The sequence below is a fragment of the Trichoderma virens genome (assembly GCF_000170995.1).
Source record: "Trichoderma virens Gv29-8 chromosome Unknown TRIVIscaffold_4, whole genome shotgun sequence".
NCBI lineage: Eukaryota > Fungi > Ascomycota > Sordariomycetes > Hypocreales > Hypocreaceae > Trichoderma > Trichoderma virens.
In genome coordinates, this window is record NW_014013745.1 from 1,223,164 (window position 1) to 1,242,670 (window position 19,507).

The 19,507-nt window shown below is 51.4% G+C and overlaps 5 protein-coding genes across 5 annotated transcripts; 3 read left to right on the forward strand and 2 right to left on the reverse strand.

The window, feature by feature from the left end:
- Positions 1–925: 925 nt before the first annotated feature.
- Positions 926–2,986, forward strand: TRIVIDRAFT_84601 (uncharacterized protein; the record flags this gene model as incomplete). The annotated part of the gene is made up of 7 exons (XM_014103329.1): positions 926–1,137; positions 1,254–1,301; positions 1,398–1,470; positions 1,528–1,607; positions 1,669–1,965; positions 2,025–2,468; positions 2,537–2,986. 7 exons carry the CDS (start codon positions 1,120–1,122, stop codon positions 2,660–2,662), a joined length of 1,086 nt encoding a protein of 361 aa, XP_013958804.1.
- Positions 2,987–3,364: 378 nt separating this feature from the next.
- TRIVIDRAFT_30483 (uncharacterized protein) lies at positions 3,365–5,101 on the reverse strand (the record flags this gene model as incomplete). The annotated part of the gene is made up of 2 exons (XM_014103330.1): positions 3,365–4,822; positions 5,012–5,101. 2 exons carry the CDS (start codon positions 5,099–5,101, stop codon positions 3,365–3,367), a joined length of 1,548 nt encoding a protein of 515 aa, XP_013958805.1.
- Positions 5,102–5,672: 571 nt separating this feature from the next.
- TRIVIDRAFT_30121 (uncharacterized protein) lies at positions 5,673–8,375 on the forward strand (the record flags this gene model as incomplete). Its single annotated transcript, XM_014103331.1, has 5 exons — positions 5,673–5,801; positions 6,178–6,321; positions 6,387–6,444; positions 6,511–8,120; positions 8,202–8,375. 5 exons carry the CDS (start codon positions 5,673–5,675, stop codon positions 8,373–8,375), a joined length of 2,115 nt encoding a protein of 704 aa, XP_013958806.1.
- A 485-nt stretch (positions 8,376–8,860) lies between these two features.
- Positions 8,861–10,142, reverse strand: TRIVIDRAFT_215632 (uncharacterized protein; the record flags this gene model as incomplete). Its single annotated transcript, XM_014103332.1, has 1 exon — positions 8,861–10,142. The coding sequence occupies one exon, from the start codon at positions 9,888–9,890 to the stop codon at positions 8,985–8,987; it is 906 nt and encodes a 301-aa protein (XP_013958807.1).
- A 3,263-nt stretch (positions 10,143–13,405) lies between these two features.
- Positions 13,406–17,288, forward strand: TRIVIDRAFT_54504 (uncharacterized protein; the record flags this gene model as incomplete). Its single annotated transcript, XM_014103333.1, has 3 exons — positions 13,406–14,888; positions 14,965–15,531; positions 15,616–17,288. 3 exons carry the CDS (start codon positions 13,406–13,408, stop codon positions 17,286–17,288), a joined length of 3,723 nt encoding a protein of 1,240 aa, XP_013958808.1.
- Positions 17,289–19,507: the final 2,219 nt, after the last annotated feature.

Consider the following 19,507-nt stretch of genomic DNA (forward strand, 5'->3'; position numbering starts at 1 on the left):
TTGCGTATTGGAATTTTGCAAGCTCGAGGGTCCAATATAGAGAGTTCTGCAGTTAGTGGAGTGATGTCTGGTGACGATGCCAGGGTTTTGTTGAGGCATCAATATGATAGACCATAAAGCTTAAGAGGCGCTAGACAATGTTGATGCGCTGATCTAAGGCTGCAGCTGCCAAGTTTCTGCAAAGGCAGCAATGTCCGAGTTGGGCGTATCAACGACCCATGATTGCGTTATCGCGATATCGATACATGCACCAGGCAGGCAGGCAGCACAGCAGGCAGTAGCGGCGTGCGTATGTCATCAGCGAGGCTGGGGCTGCAGCATGCAAGTACCGGAGTACATGGATTTGAGCTGGGGAAATACGAGAGATGGGGAGAGACAGTAAAGCATTAGAGCTTGTTTATTCATGGAATCCAACATCTAGTACTCGTACAGTAGTAGTATCGTGTAGTTGATGAATCGGCTAATGACCTCCCTCGCTAACTAACCTGCAGGTGATGACTTCTTACCTTGCCCACGTTTAGTGAATTACAGGTACGCAACGGCCATCGGGTACCTAGAGCACATGGTACCGCTACTGGTAGGCAAGTACTTGCTGGCATAGTCACGGCACCAGCCTTCAGGGTCGCGCAAACGGCCTATACCTTATAGCAAAGGCAAGCCAGGGAAGCTGCATGCATGGCCACGGTACCTGCTGCACCACCCAGCGGCAAGTATACATTACCTGTACGTACAAGTACAGCACAGGTGAGTGAGGGCATTCCCTGTGGGGTCTCCAGCGCTTTTGCCGCTCTCCACCACTGGGCTGGAAACCATCACACAGGCTCAGAGCGACCCCACCCTCTCCAAAAGCCCAGGGCAGCCTGAATAACTTCCACCAGCCCGCGCCACCTCTCCTCCGACTTTGCCTCGACATACCACCTTATCCAGACCACTTCACCATAGCCCAGCATCCGCTGTAGCATCCGCTCTGCTATACCGCGGCGCATTTCTCCATCTCTCTCTGCTCGACTCTCGCGCAACGACCCGCCTCTGCCCGCCTGGCACGACCACAGCTAGGCATCCCGCTCGACCTCTCGCCTGTCCGACGCAGCCTTCTCGCTGCCCCCATATCTGCCCATCATGAAGGTCACATTTAGAGTATGTCATGTCGCTAGCTCTGGATCTACATGCGCAGAGCGTCCTATGGCCTTCGCCGTGGTCGCGGGCCTTCCCTTGACGCTGATCAGTTTGGCTGACGACGGTCTCTCCACCAGGATCTCAAGCAACAAAAATTCGTCCTCGATGTAGAGCCCACAGACAAAGTACGTCTCTCGCCACGTCGCCTTTGCCGATGCTGCCCTAGTCATAGTCGGTCGCTTCTATCGATATCGTTTGCTAACAACCATGTCCTCTATCAGATCTCCGCAGTCAAGGAGAAAATCTCAGCGGAGAAGGGCTGGGACCCCAAGAGCCAAAAGCTCATCTACTCAGGTTTGACATGGCTTGGATTTGGCCCCGTCGCACTGCGCTGGTTCTAACTTGGTGTAGGCAAAATCCTGAAAGATGATGATACCGTCCAGTCCTACAACATCGAGGAGAAGGGATTTGTTGTTTGCATGGTGAATAAGGTACGCTCATATCAGAGTGCCTTTGCTGCGATTCTTCATCGTCTAATCTTTTGCCAAACAGCCCAAGCCCGCTGCCGCTCCTGCCGCCGCTGCACCGCCTCCAGCTACTCCTGCGCCACCGGTTGCCAGCACACCAGTTGTACCACCTGCGCCCGTCCAGACTTCTACCCAGGCCGCTCCTCCCGCAACCCCGACTCCCAACCGCTCCGCCGGCACCCCCTCCGGCCTGGCCATGGGCTCTGAGCGCGCTGAGGCTATCGCAAACATGGAGGCTATGGGCTTCGAGAGAACCCAGATCGAGGCTGCCATGCGCGCTGCCTTCAACAACCCTGACCGAGCAGTCGAGTATCTTCTAACTGTAGGTGGCACTATTGAATCCAATCCATGAGGACAAGTTCCACTGACACGAATCCAAAGGGTATCCCAGAGAGCGTCCAGCAGGAACAGCAGCAGCAGCGAGCAAACCCCCCGCAGGCAGCTTCCACTGCTGCCGCCCCAGCTGCTGATGACGATGGCGGTGTTAATCTGTTTGATCTCGCCGCTCAGCGAAGAGGTGCCCCCGCCTCCGGTGGTGCCCCGGCGGCGGCTGCTGCAGCCCAAAACGACCTGGGTAACCTGGACTTCCTTCGCCACAATGCCCAGTTCCAACAGCTGCGTCAAGTGGTTCAGCAGCAACCCCAAATGCTCGAGCCCATCCTTCAGCAGCTTGGTGCAGGGAACCCACAGCTCGCCCAGCTGATAGCATCAAATCCAGACCAGTTTTTGCAGCTGCTCGGCGAGGATGCTGAGGATGATGTTCCTCTGCCCCCTGGAGCCCAGGCCATTTCTGTCACAGAGGAGGAGCGCGATGCCATTGAGCGGGTTAGTTTCTTTTCCCCCGGCCCTGATAGTTGGGCAGTCGTTAAGGTTCTGGCTAACCATTTTCCCAGTTATGTCGACTTGGATTTGACCGCGACCAGGCTATCCAGGCTTACTTTGCATGCGACAAGAATGAAGAGCTTGCCGCTAACTTCCTCTTCGATCAGCCCGAGGACGACGAACCACCGACAAACTAAAGCAATATTCCCATTGAATGCTGAGAAGTGATTGAAAGGTCTTATACGATAATACGTAAGGAAAGGCATGGAGGGGCAAATCGGAGACTATTATGACGACTTGGCAACATTAAGGCGTAGGATGACCACGTGGCAAACGGCCGCAATCATGTTGCTTTTTGAAAACCAAGTATCATGCGCGGGTTGGCCTGGCCAGAGGAAGAAAGTGCCGGCTTAATTGACCCGGACAGAACGGATAGGACAGAGTGAGATGGTACGCTTTGACAGGTCAGATGAAAGTTATTGAAATCGAATTTGGCAAACCCAAAAAAACGTCGTTAAAGCAAACAAGTTGTGTCTTGAGCCCGTTAATGGTTATTCCCTTTAGTGTATAGTAAGACTGATATGCTTAGGATTCACACGCAATGGCAATAATATGAAGTACTCGTTTTTTTCATTTCTTGTATCTTCTCGAGAAGAAGAAAAATCAGTGTTCCGCCTGACAAATGCCGAATAAATTGCATCCTGCAAAAAACCCCTAGTTCCTCAGAAAATATGAGGGGTATTATCATTCCATCCATAGTAATTTGCCCGAGCTTTCTTTCTCTGTTTCTCTCCAAACGCCGATTCTATGCTAAACAATTTGAAAAGAAAGAATAAAACCTCCCGAATTAAAAAAAAAAATAAACGAAGAAGCGATTGAAGAAAAAAAAAAGATTTCAATCAAGCTTCCCCTGCAAGAATCGGTTCTCCATTCAGCCCGTACTGCACAGTCTGTTTCCCCTTCTTCTTGCCCTTCTTCTTTTTCTTGCCGTCCTCGTTGCCGTCCTCATCGGCGAACAGCTCCTCGCGCCTCTTTCGCATGACCTCGGCCTGCTCGTCGGCGATGCGCTTCTGCTCGGCCTCGAAGTCCTCCTGGATCTTGCGCTGCTCTGCTTCGATGGACTCGACGGACTCGAACTCTATGCCCGTGAAGGCCTTGTACTCGTCAATGTCGATGCGCACCGTCTTTTCGCCTATGAGGGCTGCGTTGATGAGGTGCGGGCAGTGGCGCTCTTCGCGGTTGTATTTGAGCTTGACGTGTCGCCGCTGCTTGTTGGGGAACATCTTGGAGATCATCTCGAATTCTGTGCCGAACATGCGCAGGCCGCGGTAGAACAGCTCGGTCTCTTCTTCGGTCCAGATGTTGGGTCCTTTTAGCTTGGAGGTGTTCATAAAGGAGCTGCTGGTGATGAGCCGCGTGAAGTCGTTTTCTTCGACGGTTTCCATGTCCCCCCTTGTCGCCGCGGCGCGAGCATGTCTGTCCATAACCAGCGAGCTTTGATCGATGATGATCTGGCCGTCGACGATGCGGAATTGAGGACCGGAAGCAGGTGGTGGCGCCGGCGTGGACAAGGCAGTCGGCGTAGCGCTCTTGCTTTTGACCGACGGGTCGTCTGGGGGCGTCTCTGGGACTTCTGACCCATCGCGACTGCTGTCACCGAGCACCTTCTTGAGTTTGGACTTTAACCTAGACTGTCGTTCTCGCTCTCGAAGTTCGTCGTGACGGCTGAATTTCTTGCCAATGTGCAAGTCTTTCGTCAAGTCGGTCATTTTCAGGCTCTGCAAATCCACGACTTGTGTTTCTGCATCATCTGGTGTTACTGAGCGGGCTCGCCTCGCTCGTGTTTGGGGTGTTGTTGTTCCATCCCGAGAGGATGATTTGCGCTGTCTGGGCTTCGTGGTACCATCTTCGTTTGTCGGTGCCTTGCGCTGCCGCTTCTTCGGCCGTGCTTCGGCATCCACATCTCCATCCACATTCTCCGCCGCCGAGTCGGGCGCTTTCCTCCTACTTCTTGTTTTCGGGCCGGCAGATGGTACTGGAGTAGCAGCTGGTGTGGTTTCTTGCGTTGTGGGCGGTGAGGCTTCCGATATATGCGGATTTATCGCTGTCTCGGGCGCAGTGTCTTGGATATTTGGAGTCGGGCGTGGTGGATCTCGCAGTTCCGGCGCAATGTTGTCATCTGCGATGACGGGAAGTGGCTCTCGTAGCTTATGGACAATCGGTGGTTCAAAATGCTGTGGGCTTATCGTCGCGGCTTCTTCCGCCGCAGTAGGAGGTGCCGCTGGTGTCTCTGGAGCGCTTGGTTGCTGTTCATCAGGCGGTTGGATGTGTTCTTGAGGTTTCAGGCCAGAGACATCCTGAGTCGGCGGCTCAGATGTGATAATCGGGCTTGTTTTCGCAATACTGGATGACTCTGGGGAGGCGATATTCTCAGACTCGCTAGTGCCAGCGACATTACTTGAACTCTCTCTAGTATCAAGACTCGGGCTTTCTACCGCCGCGATCGGTACTGATTCCGGCTCGACGACTTCTCTCTCGACTTGAACATCTGTAGCGGGGATCGCGGGGCGTGGGCGTGCAGATGGAATCTTTGGCTTGAAGGCAAGGCCGCCCTTCTTTTTAAACATGGAACTCATTTCGGGCTGATTCTGTGCAGAGAAAGACGAAGCGCTGCCGTTGGAGTTGGAAAACTAATCCATTTGAAAAGGGAAGATGGTGCAAGAGTTGCGGCGCAGAGTCGACAAAAGTTTAGCAGTCACCGTCCTCGGTCGGCCAATTTTTTTGCAGATACGCCCAAGGATTGCTCGGATAAGCCAGAAAAGTTGGTTGCAGAAGTGGGGTGCGTCAGAAGCGCATCCGATGTTCTGCCGACTCATGCATACGATAAGCAGAAATCTCGATGGGGCTAGCGCGGCACTAGGCTCGTTTGGCGCGCAGACGTGCCTCTTTGATTTGCGAGGCAACTTCGAAATTTCAACTCCTGGCCGGGCTGCGTCTCTCCATCATCCTCACGCTCACCGTCGCGCCCCTTTGCATGACCGCCCGCGCGAGCAATCCAAAGCCGACGCCTGCCCTCTAGCCCTCGTTGCTTGTGCTTCTCTCCCCTCAGTCCTTCCCTCTCCTCCCTGCCGACCCTCCCTGACGCGCTCTCTCATGCCTGTTGCAACGACCCCCTCTGCCTCGCCTCGTCCATCCACGCTCGTGAAGATGGAGGACAGGAAGAGACCCGCCATCAGCGGCGCCGACGACCTGGCTCCTCCTAGCAAGAGGGTTGCCATCAATGGGTCCAAGGCCAAGGAGGAAAACACGGAGATGAAGGAAGACACCTGGATCGAAGTAAGTGTCGCATGATCCCATTCCCCCGTCCCATCCAACCCGCGAGACACCCCGGCACAGGGATTGCGTCTCGCCATTGTCCCAACCGTCTTGCCTTGCCAATCCCGCATTCAACCTGCTCGCCCTGTCAGCTGCAGCCCTCGTTGGGGCGTCGTTGCTGGATGATAGTGCTCACCAAGCCAGTGATGTTGCTCATTGCTTAGCGAGAGCAGTCAGCGGCTTCTTTGCTTTCCAAAAAATTATCTTCAAAAATCCGCTCTGAATATCCTTCACCCTACCGCGCGCTGCGTCCACCGTGATTCTACCCAACTCGTCATCCCTACACACCGACTATCGCGATATATAAGGGGCACATGGCGCTGACTAGGTATATCAGGCATATACAAAGGGAGCGATATATCGGCAAATGCAGGAGTACAGCCGCAAGGCGTCAACAGCCGAGTCGCGCTTGGAAGAACTCCACAAACGATCCGTCCATCATGACGATCATTTACGAATTATTGACGCTTGGTGGAGACAGGTATGCGTTCCCACCACAATGTCTATTTCCCGTTATAAAACGCCGTCTGACCAATAACGGTGTAGTTTTTAGAAGAACTCGAATTGCTGGCTACATCGAAAGTAACGACTACGGAAGCTCGTGGTAGGTTTAATCCATATATGCCGATTCTGTTGATGTCATATTTGTGTTCTAACTGGGCGGGACTAGACACTCCATATCTCACGGCCGTGGGCTTCAAGGATTTACATGATTTCCAAACGCATCTACAGGAAAAGGGGAAAACGATTAAAACGAAGGCCGAATCACTACTCACTCAACTCGCTGCCCAGAGGGAAAATATTTCGCCCAAAACATCCGAGCTGGAAAGCCAAATCGCCAGTCTTCTCGCCGCACAGAAGGAGCATTTTCTCAGGCTCGATCGATTGAGTGCAGAGAAGGAACAAATGTCAGAGCAACTCAACGCTGCGACACTTAGATATTTCAAAGCCGAGAAGAAGCTCGACCGTGCCAAGAGCGCGCAAGTTCAGAGGCTGGAGCAGCAGGCATTTGCCAATGCTACACGGCCTGTTACTACGCCCACCGAGGGAGGATCAGAACCCAGTGAAGTAAACGGCAGTGCAAATGAACTATTGGTGAAATATGAAGAGGTCACGGCGGCTGCGGCGAAGCAGAAAGAGCAGCTAGAGACACTTCTTGCGGAGCTCAAAACATTGCAAGAGGAAAACACCAGTTTAAAATCTCGGCGAGAAACTCTGACAGACGAAGACTACATTCGGACGGATGTGTTCAAGCAATTCAAGAGCCAAAACGAGGACCTTATCAAGCGAATCAACACCCTGGAAGCCACCAACAAGCAACTGCGCGAGGAGGCGGAGAAGCTCCAAGCAGAACGAACGGCATTCCGGACTCAGCTCGAAGCAGATATGAACCAGGTGGCTCAAGACTATGAGGCAGATATTGCGGCACGAGACCAGGACCTGACTCGCGTGCGGTCTGCTCGAGACGAGATACTTGCAGAAAACATGCAGCGAAGGGCAAATGCAGAGCAGGAGCGGATCGCGATGGAGCACATCAAGGAGCTTGTAGCAGCAAAGGAGGATAGAATATCTGCTCTAGAGCTGGAGCTTGCTCGCTTGAAACCGACGGGAGATGAAGAAACTAGCGATGGAGCCGACTCGGATGGTGTTTCAGAGGAGGAACTGCGGCAAAGGTACAAGAAGTTGAGGCAAGATTTCGACTCCATTAACCAGGAGCTACCGGCAATGGAGAAGGCGTACAAGAAAATGAAGGATCTTGCTCAAAAGAAAGTTCTCGATTACACGGCTTTGGAGGAGAAGGTGGCTCTTCTAATTGCTGAGAAGAGCAAAGCGGATCAGAAATACTTTGCTGCCCGGAAGGACGCCGACACTCGAAACAGCGAGATCAGAACTCTGAGGCACCAGAGCGGGAAGTCAGCCGAGCTTATTGCCCAATTGAAAGATTTCGAATCCCAAACTCGGACTTTGCTGTCCAATTTGGAAAAACAATCCGCGGATTTGAGGCAGGCCAATGCGGCGCTGGTCGCCGAGAGCAAAAAGATGGAATCCAATAGCCTGGAGGCTGTGAGGAGATCAGAATCTGTTACGAAGCAAGTGGGAGACTTGACCAATTTGGTCAAGTCCAAGGACGCCTCAACGGCTGTCATCCGAGAGCGAAACGCGATGCAAGAGGTCGAGGTAGAGAAGCTCAAAGTTCGAATTGAGCATGTCCAGAAGGACCGGGATAGCTGGAAGAACAAGGCACTGAGCAACTCTTCAGAGGAAGAAGACATGTTACGGGTATGTTTTAAGTTTGCGTTTTATTTTCCCCTCTTTGCTCATCTCCTGTAATCTGGTCATTCTAACTCGTGGAAAAAACAGACCATGGCCTTGTGTACGGTTTGCCGCACCAATTTCAAAAACACAGCACTCAAGACTTGCGGTCATCTCTTCTGCAATAAATGTGTGGATGACCGCATAAGCAACCGCATGCGGAAATGTCCTAGCTGTTCAAGGGCGTTTGACAAGATGGATGTCATGCAGGTTCACTTTTAAAAATGAGCCTATCAGCATCGTTCACTTCAAGATGAACTCATCGACATCACTCACTCCACGATGAATCCATCAGCAACGTCACGTATCGTCCAGAAGTTGTATTCATTCTTTCTGCATTGTTCTTTCGTTCCGCATTGTTCATTCTGCATTGGTCTTTTCGCATTCGGATTTACGGGGGAACGACTAGAGGATTCACGAGGTCTATTCACTGTGTTTACTGGCGCAAAATGGTGTTTGCTAGCGGTTGGATCCGCGGTCGAGGATGTGTCTGTTACCAATTTACTGGGTTTTTTTTTTTTTTCCACCTTTTTTTATTGTCTTCTTTTTTTCCCGGAAAGGTTATAGGGTAGGCGTGGTTGGACAATGTGGCATCAGTGTACGTTTACGAGCAAGAAGGATATGGGAAATGCTTCCAATGTACATAATATGAAACACGATAGGCAGGTGATAGCCCACTGCTCATGAGCTCTATGGGGAGCGAGATTGGGTTGGATAAGAGAGAAGCCGCAAGCTTTGCGTCATTCTGACCCATATATGCCTTTATTCTTCTTTCATTTTGTGACTACCGTGCTGGCACTGAACCCAACTGTGACATTTCAGATGACCACCTTACCTGCGCCGTGTCGAACCAAAACCTGTGCTCTCATATCTGGACGAGTTTGAGGCCGAGCTCGAGCCAGAGCCAAATGAGGAAGACTGTGACCCAGATGGACCGGCACCCCATCCCCGGGAAGGATACCTGTCTTCCCGCCGGTTGTTTCGATTTCCCGCCATGTAGCCAGCAGCTGCTCCTCCAGCAAGACCGCTCCAAAATCCAGGCCTCCATCCTTGCTGGGTTTCATCAGGCTTCGTACCTGGATAAGGCGGTGGTGGATCGTTTCCTGGGCCCCAGCCTGGACCCCAACCGCCGCCGCCACCACCACCTCCGCCTCCATATCCGCCTCTTCTCGGAGGTCTCTGTCCTTGGTTGCTCCCGTTACGCCATGCTGAATACACAATCCACCCGAGAACGGTAAAGAAAATAATTGCAAATAGCCATGCGCCCAGGTCGGTACCTCCTTCACCATCACTGAACCATCGACCATTCGGATTAGCCACGTCGGGATACCGCTTCTCGCCCTTGTCCGTTAATATCAGCCTGTACTCGACGCCACAGCTGCCCTTCAACACATAGGGATCATCAGACGAAGCGTAGCCTTCGCAGATGACGTCCGTGCTGCCTAGCTTGAACTCCTCGGGTAGGGAGGCGCTGCAGCTCCATTCGATGTCTTCTGCGCCGTACGAGGAGCCCTGATTGGTGCAGCGCATGACGTCGATTTGGAAGAGGTCGCAGACGGCCTTTGAAGAAATGCATTTGAGCTGGGGCACGGCGGCGACGCGGCGGGCGGTGGTTTTTGCGCCATTGCCGCGGAGGGTGAGGGTGCGGACTTCGGAGAGGAGGATTGCGTTCTTAGGGCGGGCGGCGAGGGTGAGGAAGGGGAGGGTGAGGGTGAGGAGGAGAGTTTCGAGAAGCATGGCGATGAGATTGTTCGGTGGAAGGTCTTGATAAAGTGAGCTTGGTGAGGGTGAGCTTGGTTGGTGTGTTGTATAGCTGCTCAGTGTTTCACAGCGCCATGACGCAATGCATGTGTTGCCGAGATGATGCTCTCTTTGCGATGATGGCCAGAGAAGAAGCTGAAATCGAGGACAAAGGATCAACAAACAACTTTTGTGGCCAAGAATTCGTATGAAAGAGGGCTCACGCTATGAAAGAGGACACATGGCCTGATGCTTCTGAGTGGTTCGCAACGTGGTGGCGAGGCTGCCTAATGTCCTTTAGTGAAGGTGAAAGGAATACACTGATTTGGTAGTGAGCTTGGAAGGTGCTCTGCGGTTGCTTCTGATTGGCAGCCTGACCGAGCTGTGCTGCTGCCTTAGGTGTTTGCTCGGTGAGCCAACAGCGCATGCCCAGGTAGGGGAGGTAGGCTACCCTGTAACGGGTGACTTGGCGTGGATTGTTTCTTAAATATATAAGGTATTTGAGTATCTAAGTGTTGGCTGTTATGGATTAGGCGGCGACCTGAGAGTATTCTCTGCAATATAGGCGAGGTGGTCAATCGGCGTCGGTGAAGGATTAGGCTTGAGAAGATTTTATGAACGTTGAGTGTGTTATTGAAAATGGCAAAACATGCCCTGCTACAAAGTTACGCGAAGATCCGTGCTCCCTCTCTACTGGAATCCTCTAAAGATGCGAGTCACCGCATGAATTCATCGATTAGGCTTCAGAGTAACGATATCGCCAAGAGCATTTAGTCTACTATTCCTGTCATACGTTTGCGAGGTTGCCGAGTAGGCGAACCAAGCATCACTGGAAGGACCTGTGTTGTCTGATATGAGATAGACATAAGGGGTGCATACAAAAGAACACACTCTGAGTAACTGAGATGAGTACAATTCCAGATTCCTGTAGTATCTGATATCAAGTGAGTAGCCGCCATGGTGTTCTTCCGTCGAGAAGAGGAGTGTGTATCGCTCACATCAACAACCAGTGCGTGACGCACGGTGCAAATGGGCAGAGAGTAATATGGCAAGGGTTGGTTGAGTCAGCCGCGGCAGATATTAGTCGATGTATTACGCGCTAAGGCAAGCTTAATCCAGATCTACCTAGGGAGGGTCGGGATGAGAGCCAGAAGAAATGGCAGTATAATCGCTGAAAGATGAGATAAATTTGAGAAGTAGATAAAGAGGAAGCACTAAAACAAAGATAGAGGAGAAATTCGCATCTACTCAAGGCCCATGCACCGTGTGGCCATCTTTTTGTCGTGGCCTCTACTGTACAGTGTAGCGGATCTGAGTTTGGGAGAGAGTCTGGCACCCCTGGCAGCAAAAGCGCGCCAAGGCAACGGTTGTCACTTGGCTGACTGTCCTTGGGCTTCTCAAAGAGGCAATACGTGGCGGTTCTTACGAGGGGATTGATTGCATCAGAAGCTGTGGGCTAATGCGGTGGCTCCTTGCAGCAGAACTTTTGGAGTTGCATGAAGAAAAAAAGGGTGACATGGCGCGGCATCAAGGCTCCGAGAAGGAAAAAAGGGAGAAGAGCGGGAAGAAGCCCAATGAGCCGTGCCCCTGTCGGATGCCTTGATCACCAGGGATGGAAGAGGCAAGGAGGAGCTCGATTGAAAGAGGGACAAGACATACGAGTATGAGAGACATGAACGGAGTAGCACTTTGTTGGAGCCAAGATTTACACCAGCCCAGCTTGAGCGGCAATCAACGGGGCTGGCCCTACGATGATCTTGGGCCGTGATTGCAGAGAGGTTGTACCAGGCAAAGCTCAATAAAATAAGGTAGTAATTGTAGGTGAATTGGTCGGCTTGATGCAGTATTATGAGGCCAATACTACTTGGTCTCAACCATTTCCGCATGTCTCAAAGCCAACCCTGTGAGTGGCAGGCCGTAGCGGAGACAACAGTTGTCAGTGTCTCAGACAAAGGACAGTCTGTACGATTTATTTGTACTGCATCTGAAGACCGCTCCAACCTGCCGTCTCCCGATCCTTTCGGGGCGAAGCTGCCACGTAGTGCAAAATATCATCTCGTTTGCCATTACTGTAATTTCCTCCCTCTTCTTCGGGGAAACAAATCATACAGCTAAAAGCATCAAAGGGAATGTGGGCAGAGTGTCGTACCAACCACCAAAAGTCGAGCACAGTGCGCGTGGGCTGGGCTAGCGGGACGGAGGGCGGCTCACTGCATGGCTTGTGCAAGTCTGTACGGAGTATGACGGCTGGAATTTTACCATTCATCATCCCTGTCGAGAGAACCTCGAGTGCCGAGTCCCCACCAAACAAAGCAATGTAGCACCGCAACAGAGCAACTAGCCAGCTCGGCCCATGGCGCGTCTCTTGAGGCCATCCGTCTCTGCTAGGGAGCTACAAGTATCGGTACGAGTACGCGTGCTCTTTCAAGAGGGCGTGTGTCTGTGCGGCTGTCCCTCCCGACAGGTCGTTTCTTACAGCAGGCATTACTGCAACCGTAGGTACCTCCTACTGACCTGAGGACCCCAAGGCTACAGTTGTAGGTGTAATTGTAGCATGTACACGGAGAACCAGGCTTGCATCTCTCCTCTTGTTGCTCTCCTCCCTTACATCTACACTGCGGTTCTGTTTCCTGCATGCCCTGATCGTCGTTGGTTTGCCCGCGTCGCGCTGCAGATACATTTGGTTCGGGAGATATGACACTCACATAGGAATTGGCCATCAACGATACCGACTAGACGACTGATTGCTGCGAGACGACGGCCATCGCCCTCCGGCGAACTCATCTTCATCGGCCATCATGGCTGCTGAAATACCTGGGAAGCCAACCGAGGGAGGGGCCTCGGAACACTCTTTGGGCCCCGGTGATACCAACATTGCCGATAACTTCGTGACCACAGAGAACATTCCGTCAAAGGCTGGTTCTACTGATGTTGACAAGGCAGAGCCCAAGGATGCGGACCATGGGACAGCGGAACCTATGAAATCAGACCTTGCGAAGGCGGACATCGACAAAGCAGACCTAGAAGAAGAAGATCCCGACAAGGAAGAGCCCGAGATGAAAGATTCTGAAAAGCCGGAACACGGGAAACCAGACCTTGCGAAAGCCGATTCCGAGAAAGAAAGCCCTGCGAAGTCAGATACTGACAAAACAGAGTCCGAAGAAGTAGACCATGGGTCAGCATATCTTGAGAAAGCAGACGCTGTGAAGGTACATCTTGGGAAGTCGGATTCTGAGAAGCAAGATCCTGGGAAGCAAGACCTTGAGAAGCAAGACCCTGAAGCCAACGCAGAGCCTGACGTCGACTCAAACGAGAAGAAGAAAAAGAAGGCCAAAAAAGAGAAGAAACAAAAGCCTCCCAAGGAACCAGAAGTCAAAGAAGACCCCGAGGAGCCTTTCCGGCACCTGCCCGACAATGAAGCTGAGATTCTCAAGCGGCAAGCCTTGACGCCCAACTTGGGGCATGGTGTTGCTGCCCTCTACCGATACACTACTGGCCTCGACATCTTCATCATGACCATCGCCATCATCTGCTCCATTGCCAACGGCGCTGCTCTGCCCCTCATGACATTGCTCTTTGGTGGCCTTCAAAATACCTTTTCCGAGTTCACAGCGCACCTGATCGACAAAGGCGAACTCAGCTCTCAGCTTGCCAAATACGTTCTCTACTTTGTGTATCTCGCCATTGGCCAATTTGCTGTCACTTACATCGCCACGGTGGGGTTCATCTACGTGGGCGAGAACATTTCCACCAGAATCCGAGAGCATTATCTTGAAAGCTGCCTAAGTCAAAACATTGGCTTCTTCGACAAAATTGGCACTGGAGAAATCGTGACTCGCATTACTTCCGACACCAACACTATACAAGATGGAATCTCCGAAAAAGTCTCAATTACCATAGGGGCCATTTCGACCTTTGTGACTGCCTTTGTCATTGCCTTTGCCCATTCCTGGAAGCTCACGTTTATCATTGCGAGTGTTATCTTCGCCGTTCTCATCAATGGATCCGTGTTTTCTAGCTACATGCTTAAGAATAGCATAGAGTCTACCAAATCATCTGCTCTTGGTGGCGGTCTGGCTGACGAAGTCCTCAGCTCCGTGAGAACTGCCGTTGCTTTTGGAGCCCAGGACCGATTGTCCAGCCAATATGATGAGCACCTGAAAAAGGCCGAATATTTTGGCTTTAGACTCAAGACTGCTGTTGGATTCATGCTGGGCGGTATCATGTTCCTGCTCTATATGAGCTATGCTCTGGCTTTCTGGCAAAGCAGTGCTTTTGTCTTGCGAGGCTGGCTCTCTCTCAGCGAAGCCCTGATTGTCATGATGAATGTCATAATGGGCGCTTTCAATATGACTAGCATCGCAACCAACTTCCAAGCGTTTATCGCTGCTGTTGGCGCCGCGTCCAAGATTTTCGATACCATTGACCGTGTCTCCCCCATCAATCCAGCCAGCGAAGAGGGTGTCATCATTGACGAGGTTCAGGGTAATATCCGGCTGGAAAATGTCAAACATATCTACCCATCACGACCTGGCGCTGTTGTGATGCAAGATGTTACCCTTGATATCCCTGCGGGAAAGACGACCGCCTTGGTGGGAGCCTCTGGATCTGGCAAGAGCACCATCATCGGCCTTATTGAACGATTCTACAACCCCGTGGGAGGTATTGTGTATCTCGATGGACGCGACATCTCTAAGCTAAACCTTCGCTGGCTTCGCCGCCAGATATCTCTAGTTAGCCAAGAGCCCACGCTGTTTGGAACGTCAATTTTCGAAAATATTCGCTACGGCCTCGTTGGGACCGAGTTTGAAAATGAAAGCAAAGAGAAGCAGCGTGAATTAGTCATTGCTGCCGCGAAGAAGTCCAATGCTCACGATTTTGTCTCTGCTCTCTCGGAGGGCTACGAAACTAATGTTGGCGACCGAGGCTTCCTTCTCTCCGGCGGACAGAAGCAACGGATTGCTATTGCGCGTGCCATCGTTAGTGATCCGAAAAGTCAGTTCCAAAACCAACCTGTTTCCTGGTCTTGGTATAGTATGGACAGTAATTGCTAACATGGTTCTACGTGTAGTCCTCCTTCTTGACGAAGCGACTTCGGCCTTGGATACGAAATCCGAAGGCATCGTGCAGGCTGCGCTGGAGGCTGCCTCCGCTGGCCGAACTACCATAGCTATTGCTCATAGGCTATCAACTATCAAGGACGCCCATAGCATTGTTGTCATGTCTGAAGGCCGAATTGTAGAGCAAGGCACCCACGACGAGCTAGTAGAGAAAGGGAGCGCTTACCATAAGTTGGTATCTGCTCAGGATATTGCCGCGACCCAAGATCTCACCTGCGAGGAACAGGAACTTATTGATGAGCATCAGGAGATGCTGGTCAAGAGGCAATCGAAAATCGAAGAGAGCGAAATCTTTAGTACCGAGGGTGACAGTGAGAACAACCTCGCGCGGTCGCCGACGCAAAAGTCTGCCTCAAGCACTGCGCTGCGAGCTCGCATCACGGACAAGGAGGAGGCCAAGTATAGCATCTGGGCTCTGATTACGTTTATTGCAAAGTTCAACCGTAATGAATGGAAGCGCATGCTGGCTGGTCTCTTTTTTTCTATTATCTGCGGCGGCGGCAACCCCGTCTGTTGTGGTGAGTGTGCTTACCCTTCTCCCCCCAAGGTTGATTCATGGCTGTCTTTGGACGCCCGCTAAACATTTGCACAAATCATTCTAGTTTTCTTTGCCAAGGAGATTGTCACTTTGACAAAAGCTCTTTTCCCAAATGCCGATATAGACCAGATTCGACACGACGCATACTTCTGGGCCATCATGTTCATCGTGTTGGCTGTTGGCATGCTCGTCAGTTACTCTGGTCAAGGAATTGCCCTAGCATCATGCTCTGAGCATCTTATCCATCGTATTAGGGACCAATCTTTTAGGGCGTTTCTCCGACAGGACATTTCGTTCTTTGATAGAGAAGAGAACTCGGCGGGTATCTTGACGGCCTTCTTATCGACTGAAGCCAACAATATTGGCGGGCTCAGTGGTTCCGCTCTGGGAACCATCCTGCTAACGCTGTCAACCCTTTTCTCGTCGATGATCATGTCCTTGGCTATTGGGTGGAAGCTTTCACTTGTTTGTACTGCAACAATTCCGGTCATGCTGGCCTGTGGCTTCTTCCGGTTTTACTTGTTGCTTCGGTTTCAGAGCAGGGCAAAAGCTGCATACGCGGCCTCTGCTGCATATGCCTCCGAGGCCATCTCGTCCATCCGCACCGTTGCGTCACTTACTCGAGAGCAAGACATTATGCGCATATATCGTGAGGACATTGCAGCTCAACGGCGCAAAGGCCTGAAGTCGGTGCTTTCATCAAGCGCCCTCTACGGCGCCGCCCAGGGCGCCACGTTTCTCTGCTTTGGCCTTGCATTCTGGTACGGCGGTACTTTGGTCGCTACCGGGGAGTATGATTTATTCAGATTCTTCGTCTGCTTCATGGGCATCATCTACAGTGCGCAGTCGGCAGGAGGTATCTTTGCGCTTGCACCTGATATGGGCAAAGCTCATGCGTCGGCCTTGGCATTGAGGAAGCTCTTTGACCGGACACCAAAAATCGATGCCTGGTCGCAGGACGGTCATCGCCTGAAAGAGGGCGATATCCAGGGCACAATAGAATTCCGTGATGTCCACTTTCGTTATCCAACCCGGCCAGATCAACCTGTCCTCCGAGGCCTCAGCCTGACAATTAAGCCTGGTCAGTATGTCGCCTTAGTTGGTGCTTCTGGGTGTGGCAAGAGCACAACTATTTCACTGTTGGAGCGATTCTACGATCCCTTGTCTGGTGGTGTCCTTGTAGATGGCCAGGACATCAGCACCCTGAATGTTAGCAACTATCGGTCGTTTGTTTCCCTTGTAAGCCAAGAGCCGGCCCTGTACTCGGGCACAATCAAGGAAAATATTCTTCTCGGCACACCCAAGGAGGACATTTCAGAGGAGGAGCTGGAGCACGTCTGCCGCGAAGCCAATATTTACGATTTTATTATTTCACTTCCTGATGGGTTCAATACGTTTGTTGGCAGCAAGGGTGGCTTGCTCTCTGGTGGTCAGAAGCAGCGCATAGCCATTGCCCGGGCCTTGATTCGCAACCCCAAGATTCTGCTCCTAGATGAAGCCACGTCTGCCCTTGACTCTGAATCCGAATCCGTCGTCCAAGAGGCTCTAGACAAGGCTGCTGCCGGACGCACCACGATTGCAGTCGCGCATCGCCTCAGCACGATTCAAAAAGCGGACGTTATCTACGTGATTGACCAAGGCCGCGTTGCCGAGTCTGGAACCCACCAGGAACTGATGAGAAAGAATGGCCGCTACGCTGAATTGGTCAATCTACAAAGCTTGGGAACGAGCTCGTAAGCAGCAGTATTCCAACTAATGCGTTATGCTCTGAAATGATGACAATACTGGTCTGCTGGTTCAAATGTGTGTGTGTATCTGTCACCTATCTAGATGTCCGGCGCAGAGCAGACGACTCATATCTGCTTGGCATTTACTGGTGTTGCTAATGTATTGGACGTGGGTACGTTTGGATATATATAGAAAAAAAAACGACATACTCACTTCGTTTTTGGATTCTGTTTCTTTCCTCTTCATGGCCCTGGAGGAGGACTCGAGGGTAGATGCACAGCATTCTTTATGGTTAGACTTGTATGGTATTTCTTATAGTTTTGTGTATGGAAACACGCCACTCTTGCCATTTACGGTCACTTTTTGAATAATTTTCTTTTGATGTCGAATGCCGCTTGCTCACGGCTCGGCGTAAATAGTTTCACATGTAAGTTTCGATTGCATTTGGTGGCGCTGCGAAAGCATCCTCGGGTCTTGACGCCAACGTCGCAGTGCGCGGTATCGTGGCCCGTTGACCATACATAGCTGAAGACGGAGCACGAAGCTAATGCGCCTTATTCCGGTGCCGACGGTGAAGATTGCGCGCGGGGATCGAGGCTGCAGCCGCCGTCGCACCAAAATCTACGGCAACACGGCTACTATCTATATTGGAACTACGTTGGCTTTTTCAGGTGACGGTAGTTGTTCTTCATGGGGGGAACTAATGTCGTGTTACCGGCAGGGCAGGCTGAAACCAGGTGTCTTTTTTTCTTTCCTTTTTTTTTTAATGACCAGCTGCCGAGAATCCGGAGTATTACGACTGCTTTATTTTTTTGCTCCGGGTTTTGGCGAGCGAGACAGGGGGGTTTGGTGGTGAGATTTATTGGAGGGTGATGAACTCGGGGGCTGTGCGTGTTCCGAATCTTGGTTGATCGTCGCTGTTATGGGAAGGCTGTAGATGATGTGAATCAACGGTCGTGAGACAATGTACAATAATAGCAACCCTGTAATACCCTGTACAAAGTAATTGATCCGTAAATATACTCGTACAATATACTCCGTACCTCCAATGCAGAGGATTCCAAGTGGGGAAAGGAAAAAAGAAATGATGAAGAATTGCGGCTTGCGGGAACCAATTGGTGGCGTTTTTTTGTGTGCATGTGGTGTGTCTCACTTTTAGGCGTGTATTCCTTTGTTCTTTTTTGTTCTGGCCCCCCCTCAACCTCAAGCCACACCACTTTAGAGAAACGGACCAAAAAAAAAAAAAAAAAAAAAAAGGAAGGGGTTTTCGCTGACGGCAGACGGTGGGTGATTTGCGCTGCGGCGCAGGTGGCGTGATGGTAGCATTGAAGTTTTTTTTTGTTGGATTGGGGGCATACGAGTACTATGGAGTACATTTGATGGATTTGGGGGGTTTCTTTGGGGAGATTTCCGGTGCCTTGGCAGGGGAGCCGCGTGTGCGCTGTGCTTTGTTCTTGTGTTACATGGAGGTACAAGGACGAGAAGCCGTGTAAGAATTACTGGTACTCGCAATACGGAGTACACTTGAGGTTATTATTCTCTAATGCGCAGAAGGGCAAGGCAAGGCAAGGGAGTTCGGTGACTGATGGGATAATAGAAGGTTATATTACGGTGGTAATCCGTGGCAATGCAGCAAGTTCCATGCAAATATCATTGTTACGTGTCGTATCTCACACGCGTCTGGCACTTTCACCGCAGTACATCCAGGTACTCGGCAGAGACAGTGGATGAGGCGCCTGTAGCCGCCATTGGCCGACCCTGATCTTATCCGGTACCAAAAAGAGCCAAAAAATAATGATAAATAAATCAAAATCTGCAAGAGCAATATCACGAAGCCCGTTTGGTGGCATCCCATGAGCGTCGCCAAAAACGGTGGATTTGAGGCTTAGCGGGAGCAAGCAGCCGGATTGTCGCTAGCCGGAGGGTGGGCGCGGCAGGCCAAGCTTTTTGCATGGCGCTATTGATTTGCAGCGCGGCCTGATTCTAGAGCTTCAAGGGGGGGGAGGGGGGAGCCGTTTTAGTGCTACCCTACCCAAGCTATGTGTCCTTATACAGCACGTGTAACAGTTACGGTAGCTACCTGCAGTATAATGGGCCTTGAACTTCCATTGATAGATGACAACCAAGATGCAGCATCTACGTAGTTGCATTTTCAAGCATTGCCTGTGTAATTGAAGATATCCAGTCCAGTCTTTACAATACTATAGTACCGAGTAAGTAGACATTCG